Raw genomic sequence first — 13,817 nt, 5'->3', positions numbered from 1 at the left:
AGCACAGCCCTCCAGTGCAGGAGGAGCAAGCCTGGAAGCTCCCAGGAAGGGCACAGGTTGGGATGGAGTGCCTAGGGTGACCCCCAGCCTGCAGAAAGAATCAACAAGGACAGAAGCAAGCCCAGGTCCCAGGAGCTGGCTGGTCTAGCCTCAGGCCCAGGGTCCAGGAAGTAAAGCTAAGCTGCTGATCCTCCTGTATCAACCCAGCCAAGCCTCCAGAACCAAGCACCATCGCAAGGCCCACCTCTGAGCTCTCCCACAGCTGGCCAAGAGTGGCTCTGGCATACCTCTCCCCGCCTTTTCAGCTATCTGGAGCTTGGCTTGAGGCAGGGACAGACCGTGGAAGGCCTCCAACTCCAAGAGATCAAGAGGACTTTGTAGAAAGTGACTCCCACGGGAGAGAAATGCTGAGGCCAGCCCACAGCTGGCTAATCCCTGCACCCCTGGAGCGTCCCTGGAGCCTGCCAAGGAACCAGATGTCCAGGCCCTGAACAGCTGGGTGGCTGGAGGGGGGCAGCAGAGCTACATCCTCTAAGCACAGAGCCCAGGATGGTAGCAGGACTCGGGGAGGGCTAGGCAAGCAGGAGGCTGTAATGGAAGATGCGCAGCTGCGGACAGGCAAAGGAGCCCTTTATATGGACCCAGTTCATGCCTCTGTCCCCAGCATATTCTTAGGCTTCAAGTATTCAGAATCCCAGAGAAGCAGGCAGAGTTGCCGGAAGCTCTCCACTCTGCTATGGATTCCCCCACTTACAGTAAGGAAAAAAGCAGAGACCATTACTGGATGGACGCTTTGTGAGCACTTACCTTGTGGAAGTCATTCTCTAAAGCACCTCCCCATAACCCTGGGAGGGAGACCCCAGGATCATCTCTTCGCAGAGGAGAAACTGAGCCATGGCTCCCACGACCACTCTAGCAGGACTTGAGCCCATGCTCCTGTAAGGCGGCCCGGCCCACCCCCATGCCTCCGCACAAGCACCTAGGTTCAAAAGCAACCCAGAACACAAAGCAGAGAAAGCTAAAACTTTGCCTCCTGGAGATAGGTCTCATTGCTTCCGCCTGTGGAGGTCAGCAAGGATACCTAGTAGCCCACTGTCCCCGCCTTCCTGCTGTCAATCAACTCTGCTTCTTCCAGCTGTTCTGTGTCCCCCTCCTCTCCTCAGTAAGAAGCCCCCAGAGGCTCAGCAATAAGCCATCCCTGACACAGCAGGGCACTGAAGACTTCTATACCACATGTCCCTCTGTCAGAAAATGCACACCTCCTCACCTCCCAGAGATGTCAGGATCCATCACTGGGTCTCAGGAGCCGAGGGAGGAAGATACACAAAGGCTTGTCTTTTATGCAAATCCTGAGTGGTCCAAACCATACCAACACCTGCAAGTCTCTCTCTCTTCCCTCATGTGACCCTAAGACTCCTGTGGTTCCCCCACAGATGCTGCATCTGCCCTTCACTGACAGTGCTGCTGTCACTCAAAACACCCCCAGCTCAACAAGGGCATTGGTGACTTTGCCACCACCTTCCCCCTCAGCTCCAAGCCATCCACTTCTCTCCACACTTGCTCCTGAACTCACATCTCCTCCCTAAGCCCCCAGACCTGTCAATGGAATCATCCTCACTCAGAACCAGTGTCTCTGCAGACACGAGTTAAATGGTACCCATAGCACAGTGGGGTAAACCCCCTCCTGCCACAGGAGACACAGGGGGAGAGGAGTCCAGGTGAAAACAGTCGGCGTCATGCTGAGAGGAGACTGGGCCTAAATGCACCGCAGCTAACAGCCATGTCAGGAACTTTCAAAAAGAGCAGAATCAGGTACACGCATGTGTGTACACACACACGCTCACACGCATGCATGCACACATGCACATTCACACACGTATGCATGCTCACACATGTGCACACACACATGTGCACACACACATACACACACGCACGCATGCATGCACACACTCAGGTTTCAGAGGGGACAGGTCCCACTAATTCTGAAGTTACAGCCTCCAGGGAATCCAGTCCCAGTGCTCTCGGCTGCCCTGTTTGTGGAACTTCAGCAAGACAGCATCCTCGGAAACTCAGATGTACCACCATCAAACGTCACATGACATTCATGCCCTCACAGCCCTCCCCCATTTATTCCCACTGCCTGACCTCTGCGAACAGCACCTGGCATGCATGCACACAAAAGTGGCTCATAAGTAAATCACAGAGCCCACTGTTCATCAATGTCAGGAAAGCCACCTGGCCTCCAGCACCTTCCACCACAGGGTATAGCAGGGACACACAGGCACAGGACAGAGACATGCTCCTACCCCCACACCCACTGCCGCTCAGAAAGAAGAGAGTGCAAGGTTGTGGTATCAGGGAGTGAGTTCTGCACAGGTAAGAGGCACTCGGGTCAGAGGGGTCAGAGGTGATCTCCAGAGACCCAATGACCCTCAGCCCCCGGGAGGGTACATGTTCCTGCAGGGAGAGATGGGAGAAGAGTGTGTGTGTGTGTGTGTGTGTGTGTGTGTGTGTGTGTGTGTGTGTGTGTGTGTGTGTGTGTCGCCCATCTAAAACTAAGTTTTTCTTCCTTGCTTCACTGAGAATTAAACCCAGGGCCTTGTGTACTCTAGGCAAGCACTCTACAGCTGTGCTCCGGCCCCAGACCTCTTATTTTACTTTTCAGTTTGAGTCACGGTATAACTAAAAGAACACGGTCCTCCTGTCTCAGCCTCCTGGGTGGCTGGGTACCACCAAAGTCAGCTCAAAATTAAATCGTTATCAGAAAGGCTTTTCATAAGCCTGGTCTCTAGTTCCCCAAAACCAGGCCAAATTCTCATGCAGCAGCTCTCTCCCCCTCCCTCCCTCCCTCCCTCCCCCCCTCCCTCCCTCCTTCTCTCTCTCTCTCTCTCTCTCTCTCTCTCTCTCTCTCTCTCTCTCTCTCTCTCTCTCTCTCTCTCTCTCCCCTTCTGTGGTGGTTTTAGGATACTCTGATCCTGCCCATTTCACAGGCTCCTTACGGCAGAGTGCTGGTCTGGTGTGCACAGGAAGTGATGATGCACGGGTGCGAGGCACTAGAAACACACCACAGTTCTGTTTCCCTCAACACCAAGATGGGCTGCCCAACAGCAGCACCAGAACCAGGTGTCCCTTGTCCCTGCCCTGTCCTAGCTGAAGAGTCTCCCACTAACTTCCATGCCACAGCATCTGTGGGCCGTGACAAAAGCCCCACAGCTTCAGAGCCCAAAAGCCCAGCCACAAAGAAAGGCGGCTGGAATGTGTCTGAGGGGCTGCTCGCCATCACCTCTGAGCTCTAAGCCTTTCTTGGGGCTCCAAAGTGAAAGGATCTCCAGAAATCAGTCTTTCAAACCAAACTGTTGGTCCCTGACCTAGCAATTCTTGGACAGCCAAGAGTTCTCCAGCTCTTTGCTTTTGGTTTTTTGTTTTGTTTGTTTTGTTTTGTTTTGTTTCTCTCCCCCTTGGCATTTGACCATAAGTGGCCATTTTCATTGGCTGCCTGACACTGACATCATCCATTGCTTAGAACAGTGAATGGAAGGACAGTCAAAACCACCTCTCCCTCCCGCCTCGCTCTCTGAACACACCACCATTCCTGGACCACTCCTGTAGACCTGCCCATGGAGGCAAAGCCCCAGGCATCCCAGCCTCCCAGTATCCCTACCCAAGACTGTACAGGGTCACAGTTTGAGGGAACAGTCCACACATCACACCTTTAAGATGCTCCTCTGGACTGGGGACTGATAAAGGCGGCCACAGGACTGTTGCTGGCCCGACCCTCAGCCAGTCACCCGCTCCTTCCTCCACAGCTACAGGAAGCTCAGCATCCCACCCCGACACAGAGGAGGCAGAACCTACCTGCCTGAGTGTTCCTGGAGCACCTGGTAGACTCTGATCTGAAAGGTCTCATTGTCAAATCGCTCCCGGATGTAGTCCTTATAGATCCTGAATTCAGCTGCAGTCACTGCTTCCCCCTCAGGGATCTTGGAAAGATCAAATCGGAACTCCCGATGGTGGTAGCGAGGGTGGAAGAATTCCTTGTCGTGTTCCACTGGAGGGGAAGAAAACACACCAGCACCAAAACAGTTTAGTGTCTGGTTCCTTTCTGTCCATGCAATTGACCTGAGCTGGGTGGACACTGCCTATGTGACAACCTTCCATCCCATATAGGCACATTGTGGATCTGACTATCACAGGCCCAGACCCCAGGGCCATCTTGAACAAGAGCTCGGCTCTGTACCCAGCCTGCTGGGGAAGGTGAAGCAGGACCACAGCAACAGCCACACTCGACTGGACTCCTATCAGCCCAGGACTAGGTTCGAATCCAGCCTCGGCCACTAAGTAGCACCATGGCAGTAGAAAGATTCATGATACCCCATCTGGAATTCGGTTCTGCCACATGGAAAGTGAGGCTCTGATGGGTGAGGGACCTAATTCACATAAGCGGCTAGTTATGGCTAGCGGCTAGATAATGTTATGGCTAGGTAACTGCCACTGGTGAACATGTGCCTTGTTAGACCTGTCCTGGGACAGTGTAGGACAGTGGTCCTCAGCCCTGGCTGCATAAAATAATGACTGTGGATGCTATTAGCAATTAAAGATGCCTGGTCATGGTGGGCTGGTAATATAACCAGCTCTCAGAAGGGCTTGCCAATTCCTATAGTGTAAATGCTACCATCCTAAGAGAGTTCAATTGCTGACACAAAGCCACTGACCTCACAGGTAGGAAGAGAGGCCCACCACGACTGCTCCAAAAGGGATCAAGAGCTGGCCAGAGAGAATGCTCCAGAAACCCTCCATTTGTCTCCTGCTGTTGACTCTCCTCCTGACTACTCTTTGTCTCACAAGAAGCACATCCCTTCTATATCAACCCACAGGAAAGCCCAGCTAATATGAGAAAGACGGATGAGAGATGCCACCAGGCCCTCGGGTCTATTGACAGGCCAATGCTCCTTTGCTGCAGCAGCCTCTGACTACGGCAGTCGACTTCTTGGATGTTGAGAGCCCTAGGGAGGTGACGCTGGATAAGGAGGCAAGGCGCAAAGCCCAGGACAGTCCCTGTCATCTGCTAGTTCCTTTCATCCTGGCTAAGCTTCATTTCTGTTGCTGAGAAAACACCGGACACAAGGCAACTTGAGAGGAAAGGGTTTATTTGGCTTAAAATTCCAGGTTACAATCTATCATTTCAGGGAAGTTAGAGGTAAGGACTTGATCACAGACAAGAGCAGAGACACACGGATGCATCCACGCTGCCTTCTGGCTTGTTAGGTTTCTAGTCAGGGCCTCCCCACCTATGGGATGCCAATGTGCACACAGGCCTTGGTCTCTCTATGACAATCGAGACAGTCCTCCGCAGACAAGCTCACAGAGCAGCCTGATCTAGACCATGCCTTGACTTCCCATGTGACTTCTAGGTGGTACCAACTGAGTTAAAATGAACCAGCGCATGTGCCCAAGGCACCTTAGGAGAGGGGTGTAACACAGCAGTGGCCAAGCATGCACCTGAGACCCCATGGTGTCTAACAGCCTGCCTGGAGTCACAAAGCTGGGATTCAAACCAGGACCTACCAAGCCCGGGACCTTCACCACCCCAAGTCCACGGCGATAGTGAGAGCAGCTTGGCGGCATCAGCTCTCTACTTGTTTAACAGGTGTCACATTGTGCTATTACACGTGTGTTCAGGAAACACGTGTGTAACCCGACAGACCCTCACAAAAGTCCTCCTGGTGGGATCCCCTCTGGATCATCACGCTAGAGCACGCCAGTCCTGCCTGGCCGGGACCCTCCAGCTGGGGGCTGTTGTTGCTGTTTACAACGCTCTGACAGGAATGACGGTGAGGGTGCAGGCTCTTCCGCATCTAATTTCCTTAACAACATGTTTCTAATGCTGTTACTGTGACTGTCTGGGGCTGCCTAAGCCGCCACAGCTTGACTCCATCAGAACTCCCTGCTCCACAGCTCCTGGGAGGGACTCTTAGGTCAGCATCGCTCTGACACGGAGAATATGTTTTGTTGGTGGCATTGCTTGTGCATACCTGTTCCGCATAGTTCTGTGTCAACTTGGCACAAGCTAAAGTCATTAGAAAGGAGGGAATCTCGATTAAGAAGATGCTTCCATGAGACCGGACAGTAGGCAAGCCTGGAGGGCACTGCCTTAACTAGTGGTTGGCATGCAAGGGCACAGGCCGTTGTGAACGGGGCCATCCCTGGGCTGGTGGCTGCTGGGGAGCAAGCCAGTAAGCAGCACCCCTCCAACAGCCTCTGCATCAGCTCCTGCCACCAGGTTCCTGCCTTGTTTGAGTTCCTGCCCTGACTTCCTTTGACGATGAACAACACTGTGGGAGTGTAAGCCAAACAAACCCTTCCCTCCCCAAGTTATTTTGGTCACAGTGTTTCATCATAGCGACAGAAACCCTAAGATAGTACTCTTTTCCTAAAGTGGCAGGGAGGTTTATGAGGGTGCACGTGGGACCTGAACTACAGGAGGATGGTCCTATGAAGGGGACTAGGAAGGGTGAAGCCACAGGGGGCCTGAGGCTCAGGAGGAAGACACAAGTCCCGAGAGCATCTCAGCAAGCAGCCAGTTCCTTGCCCCGCACCCCATCTGCTTGCCCCCAAAAAGACCCCCACTGCACACCCCTAAGCCTCTACCCAAGCAAGGTCACAAAAGGCCACCCTGTGACTAGCTGGAACCCAAATGGGCAGCCCTAGTCTTGCTAGCCGCCAGAGGGTAGCACTCAACACGTAGCCCCTGCCTTTGAATGCATGTCGCCCTTTCCTATCTCCTGCACTAGGAACTGTTGGGGGCCTTCCTGACTCCTTAACCATCTCTTCTTGGCCCTAGCTGCTGAGATGTCATCTTCCGTCCACCTTGCAAGCATTCCCTAGACTCCAGTTTGGCTTCCTCACGCTCTGTAGCCTCCCCAGGGAGAGCCCATCCACCCAAGGGGAAGTTACAACCCACAGGCAGATGGCTCCCTGCATGAAAATGACCCCACCTACAGATGACCACCTACACACTAATGGCTCCAACACGGGGATAGCTCTCAGCATATAAATGATCCTCACATGGCTTACCCTGGTACCTGGCTGTCTCCCCTGAGCCTCCTGCTCATGCGCCCTGCCCTTTCTTGACACTGCCAGATGTAGGCCTCTCAGATCAAGGACAAGTCAGTCCCCAACTCATTCATACGTTTTCACGTTGACCAAACAGCCTTCATCCTTGTCTGCTCCAGCAGAACCCTCTCCCAAACACCCCAGATGTGCCATCCCTCTCTCTTCCTCATCCTAACGCTCATCAGCAGTTCTATGTCCTCCCTTCCATCCTTTCCTTGCTCTCCAGCTGCACAGCTGAACTTGGGTGACTGTGCCTATAGATGGGACCAGGCTCTCATGGGGACATCTGCTTGGGGTCTGGTGACGCTGTGGAGTGTCAGGATTGGTGAGAGGCAGCCCTCACTGTGTCTTCCAACTTCTTCCTTGCTCCCCCTACAGAAGATACCAGGAAGAGCCTTTCCTTCCCCTCCTGGAGCAGGCCATGTTTCCCTGTGCATGTGATGCTTCCACACCCAGCAAAGAGGGCTGCCCCATGTGTCTGCCCAGAAGCACCATGGGCTTTCAGCTGGAATGTAGTCAGCCATCCCAACACCAAGTTTTATTCCTGGGCCTCCAGGCTTCAGAACAGTCCCACTGGCAAATGAAAAGATCAGCCAGAAAAGAGGACTGGCCTGCTACTGCTCGAAGGTACCCCATGATGAAAATCTTTGGCTATTGCCTTGAGGGGGCTCCAGTGAGGTTGGAGGGATCCCTGCTTTGCAGAGAGGAAACTGGAGTTGAGGAAAGCCAGTTAGCTTACCCCCAGTGCAAAAGGGGCGACTGGATCTTGTGGCTCCACACTTTTGACCTCTATTCTCTGAGGCCTGCAAGTTTGGTCTCTGATGTGCCACTGACTATTTGTGTGGCCTGGATCATGTGACCTGTGCTCTCAGAGGATAGCAGTAATGGGCCTGGCAGTCACAGAGGGTGGCTCTTAAGAAGTAATAGCAAAGGGTGTCTGCCACTGTCACGGGGCCTCTAAATGATGAGGCAGGAGAACACCGATCAGTGCAGACAACAGGATGTACCTGTGGGTGTTTACGTCACAACACCGGGATAGGCTCACTTACAAAAGAAAAACAAGGAATCATGAGGCAATAAATAAATAAGTAAATAAAAATAAACAAAAAGGGGCTGTGTTATTTATTTCTCTGGGGCTATGACACAGAGCTCAATCAGGCAATGTTAGAAGGAAAGGTTTATTTGAACCCCTGGTTCCAGAGGGCTCAGAGTCCACCACCACAGTAGAGAGAGACTACAGCAGCAGGAGGCATGGCAGCTGGAGCCGTAAGCCGAGAGATCACATCTTAAACTGCAACAGAAAGCAGAGAGAAATATCCAGGAAGGGCAATGAGTAAAGAGCTTGGCAAGGCCGCTGGAAGTCTATGGAAGCCGAGTGATCCAGAAACCCTGGGACTCTTAAGGGAAATGTGTCCCCACTAACAGGGCAGCAGTGTCATACTGGAGAGGTTGGGATGTCCACATTGCTCCTTGGGGAGGGAGGAAGTAGGCTTGCAAGGTAACAGTTTCCATAGCTACAGCATCAGTCAACACGATGCTCATGGAGGCTGAGGCTTGGATTCCAGACCCTGGCTAGTCAGTATCAGAGAGAAATGTGTGGAGCCCATAGCATCCACAATATATTTTCCAGTGTGGCCTCTAAGCCAGGCAACACAAAAATCCCCTATACTCAATGAGTTTTAAGATTCCTTTTCGCTGATTTTAGGTGGGTGTGTGGGTATGGGTGTGGGTGTGGGTGCCGTATGCATAAGTGTGCATGACTATGCATGCCTGTGGAGGCAAGAAGAAGAATGTGTTGGATGCCCTGGAGTTAGAGTTACAGGTGGTTTGTGAGCCAGCTGATGAGGGTGCTGGGAACTGAACTCTGAGTCCTTTAGAGGTGCAGCAAATGCTCTTAAGTGCTGAGCCATCTCTCCAGCCCTCTACAACTGCTAAACTTTAATGTTCACATGGGAAAATGTGGGTAACAAAACACTGTCCTGCCACCTGCACACATGCCATTCTGTTGTGTGAGACACATTCACACTCTGCTGTATCTAGAACATCTGGAAAATTGAAACTCAGTCCACACTGAACACTCACTTATGCTCCACTTCCCCAGCCCTGGACACTTCACTTCCCGCCACTGTGAACTGCATTCCTCCAAGGACCTCCTATCAGAATCTGTCCTGTGATTGGCTCATTTCATTCCACAAAGTCCTCAAGATTGGCCAAGAGTTAACAGGTGTCAGAACATCCCTTTTCAGGGCTGAATAATAATCCTTCGAGTGGCTAGACCTCACCCTGTTATCTATTAATCCTCCAGTGGAATTTGAACAGCTTCTGTCCCAGCTATGGCGACAAGTGTCCCGTCAGCATGGATGTACAGCGGTTCCTGGACACCCTGTTTAGCATTCTTTGGGGTAGAGAGCAAGAGGAGGAATGGCTGACCCAGACACCAACTCTGCTTGTTCCACCACTGTCAGCCAGAGTGGCTGCCCATTCCACCCACAGTACACTGTGCCCCGACTTCTCCACATGTCATCAGAGACTGCAAGTGGTCACTGCAGCCGACAGGTGTGGAGGGGGGGCACTGTCTTAAGAGCCCTCTCAGCTGGGAAAGACAGTAAAGTACTCACTGCAAAAGCCTGAAAATATGAATTCAATCCCCTGGACCAATATGGAAAAAACAGACATAGTGGCATGTACCCAAGGCCACAGCAGTTGGGGGGTGTGGGGTGTGGTTGGAGACACGTTGTCTGTGGGGCCACTGTCCAGCCAACCTTGCTTAAACTGCCGAGTTTCAGGTCACAGAGAGACACTGTGACTTAAAAAATAAGGTGAACAACTTCTGACATATGATACCTCAGGCTGACCTCCAGTCCCCACACACACACACACACACACACACACACACACACACACACACACATACACACACCACCACCACCACCACCACCCACCCAGACAGACACACACATACACCACACACAGACACACCACACACACATATATATACACTTACACCTCACACACATACACACCTCACAATACCCCACCCCCCACACCCCCTCACATACCCCCTCACTGGCCTGATGCCCCATCTCCATCCCACAGGTCACATCCTTGACCCTTAGGCAACTCCTGCTCCAAGGCAGGTGTGTCTCGTGAGTCTCACAGCTCAGGACACTTAATGCTCAGCATGAAAGTCATTGGCTACAGCCACAGAGACCTGGAGGCCCACAGACCAGCGCCAAGCCCCACCACCACCCGGCGTGTGGGGGTGCATCTGAGCATGGGAGCTGGATGTGCACAGAGCCCTCAGCAATTCCCCGAAGGTTCACATTCATCTCACTGTCACTTCAGCTCTGGAACTCCACCAAATATTTGTTGTGACCGGCAGGCCCCCAGAGTCCCCACACCAGCTCTCTGACAGGGTCCTAGGAGGCTTTGGCACTGGAGGTGTCTTTCTGCTTTGACATGGAGGTGTCTCTCTACTTTGGCATGGGGTGTGTTTCTACTTTGGCATTGTGGGTTTCTCTCTACTTTGGCATAGGGGGCCCTTTCTGTCCTCAGCCTGCAGCCTGCAGCCTGCAGCCTACAGAGATGTGGGAACAGAGGCAAAGCTGAGGCTGAAGTAAGGTCTTTGCTGCACGATTAAACACGTTAGTGTCCACATATGTGCTGCAGAGCTCGAACAAATCATCACTGTAAACTGGATGAAGCTGAGGGTTCTGGCTGGGTGGAGAGGGGGGAAAGACGTGTCTAATTGTCTCTCCAGGGCTGGGCCAGTTGTTTGCCTAAAAAGACCCAGAGTGAAAAGATGGTCCACGGTCTAGGGCCTTCTTCCCTCTACCAACCAGTGGTCAGCCTTGACTTATCATTCGCGTTCCCTGCATGAAGATCAGATACCCAGGGCTGTTTGGTCCCAGTCTCATCCTCTACTAACAGGAAAACAACAGAAGTCATGATGAAGGTCCACTAGACCAGCTTCCCCCGTCCAGGGAAGATTGTCCCCAACCCCTTCTGCACATGGCCACTCTGAGCGGCACCTGGATGTAGCTATAGGCATCACACAGGTGCGTGGGGTTACCAGAATCTAGTAGGATGAGGCCATAATGTTGCCATGCCCTACAAAGCACTGCACAGACCCAGCATGCTGAATGGAGGATTAACAGTGGCTCGTTTCTGGGATCTTGGCTACTGTGAAAGCCACTGTAATAGGGTCACCTGTAATCCCAGCACTTGGGAGTCAGAGGCAGGTGTTCTCTGTAAGTTTGAAACCAGCCTGGTCTACAGAGTAAGTTCCAGGATAGCCAGAGCTACACAGAAAAACCCTGTCTTGAAAACACAAAACAAGAATCGGGGAGGGGAGGAAGTCACTTGATCCTACAGGTTCAAGGACAGCCCAGCGAAATGGTGAGACTCACTCTATTTTTTTTTTCCCTTTTCTTTCTTCTTCATTTGTTAATCCATTATAAAGATAGGCTACCAAGATAAGACTGGATAAGCTGTGACCGTATGGTGGGAGAGGAGGTCCCCTTCTGTCACAGATCTAGGGGAGGGGAATAGGGTGAAAGAGAGAGGGAGGGAGGGAGGAACGGGAGGATACAAGTGATGGGATAACAATTGAGATATAATCTGAATAAATTAATAAAAAGTAAATTTAAAAAAATAAAGAAAGATAGGATTTAAACCCAGGGCCTTAAATACACCCCAGACAAGCCCTCTACCACTGAGCTATAGCCCTAAGCCCATTTCTGATTTTTTTTGAGATGCAATTTCTTGTAGCTTAGGCTAATTTTGAACTTGCTATGTAGCTAAGGACAGCCTTGAACTCCTGATCCTCCCATCTCCATCTCCTCAGCCCTAGTGCTGCAGGCGTGTTCCACAATGCCTCCCAGATGTTACTGTGCAGTGTTGAGAGGCTCTGAGCTAACCAGACCTCAAGAGGTCAAGGATGCTGGACTTGATTGCTATCTGGGCTGTCAGCCAGCTGGGTGGGACCCCGATGCCTTTCATCACTCTGCAGTCCTCTTTCTCTTCCAGTGGGTCATGTCACACACACTTGCCAGCACCCCACCAACCTGACCTACATGTGGCTCAGGATGGGCCTCTCTATCCACGCACATTGACCACGGCAGGAGCCACGGACCACATGTGGCCACCATGGCTGGGTGCTTTGCTTTTGTTGTTGTGGTTAATTCAAACTTAAATAGCCACATGTGGCCTGTGGACTTCCTGCAGCATGGTAGAAAGTTCTGTGGATCAGCATTGCTCTGCAGCTCCAGGTACCACCTGCTCCAAATCAGCCAACAAATGTAGAGTTGATGCAAAGAGGGAAGAGGCACGTGTGGGACACGCAAGATGGCTGTCTTCAAAGGGGAGGCTTTAAGGTGAGAAGCTCTATGGACATCAGAATTCCACTAAAGGGCTGTAGAGATAGCTCTATGGATAAAGTAACTGTGACAGAAGCATGAAGTCGTGGGTTTGGACCCCTAGCACCCACATAAACGCCGGGCACAGCAGCATGCATCTGAAGGCCAGTGCTGGGAAGTGACAAGGATCCCTGAGGCTCACTGACCAACCAGTGTAGCTGAATCGATCATCTCTGGGTTCATTGAGAGACTCCACCCCACTCCCAAAAGAGGGAAAGAGATCCACACCCAATATTAACCTCTGTCCTCCACATGCACCTGCACACACACACACATACACACACACACACTCCAGAGCTTGGGGTCTGAGGCTCACATGTGGGTTTCATGGACTCTGGAGACTGCTGTTCCTGGTTCTGCCCACACAGCAAGCAGAAAGAGCCCTGCTCAGGTCACAGAGTCCCTGGGAGCAGATGCTCACACCTCACATGTGGCTAATGTCATTGTACAGACACTTGTCAGACATGCCCAGGTGACAACATGCAGGGCTGTGCTCCAGACCCACCTGGCCCTTGGTCCCTGGTCCCTTCCCAGCTGTCCAGAAATCAGAGCCTCCATCCTTTCCCGTCTAGAACCCGGCTGCTCATCTGCTGCCTACTACAGGAACCGCACACCAGTTTCGACTGTGAGTCCGAGCTGGGGTGAGTCCTGGCCCCACACTCTGGGAATGTGGCTCTTGCTCTGGACCCAGTGACCTGGGCCACAGGGAGGTCAAGACTGCTCCCCTAGATGCAGACTGTCACCATGTTTATGCCTGAACCTCACCTGCAACATGGTCAAACAGGTGCTAAGGTCGGACACAGCCTATCCTAAGGGTGACCGCTGCCTGGAGACCCCCTACTCCCAAGGGTAACCGCTGCCTGGAGACCCCATTTTGACAACTGCTGGGATACATGACAGCTGTGGCGCCTCCAGCACACTCAAAGATCTTCAAGGATGGCTGCCTTCACTCTCCCGTTCACCTCAGCTCTGCCTACCACTCAGCAGCCGGGTGCTCAGCAGCTTCTCTGGGAAGGTGGCAGAGGGATAGTCTAACCAACATCTCTCAGTTCCCAGAACTCCATTTCTGGCCCCATTCCACTCCAGGAGGCAAAAAAAAAAAGCTTTATGTAATTCCAGGGCCTGGAGGTCCAATGGGGTGCAGCTTTTGTCCAACCGCTGACAGGGACTCAGGACAAGTTAGCCCATCTCTAGAAGGCTCAGCTTCCCCCTGTGACACGAGGCCACAAAGAGACCCCTACTTATGGGAGTCTAGTGAAAAGTAGAGACAACAGAGGCCAGCACTCA

General features: G+C 52.4%; 1 protein-coding gene across 1 annotated transcript in view; it reads right to left on the bottom strand.

Moving 5' to 3' along the window:
• BMP7 (bone morphogenetic protein 7) overlaps nt 1-13,817 on the bottom strand; it is a 71,695-nt gene that overhangs the window by 42,455 nt on the left and 15,423 nt on the right. Inside the window, exon 2 of the mRNA XM_084775023.1 lies at nt 3,856-4,048. Within this exon, the coding sequence (XP_084631149.1) occupies nt 3,856-4,048 (193 nt within the window). The remainder of the gene's footprint in view (nt 1-3,855; nt 4,049-13,817) is intronic.

This window comes from Acomys minous (assembly GCF_964271855.1).
Source record: "Acomys minous genome assembly, chromosome: 3".
NCBI lineage: Eukaryota > Metazoa > Chordata > Mammalia > Rodentia > Muridae > Acomys > Acomys minous.
Note: the sequence above shows the minus strand (reverse complement) of the source record. Positions and strands in the feature narration are given on the sequence as shown.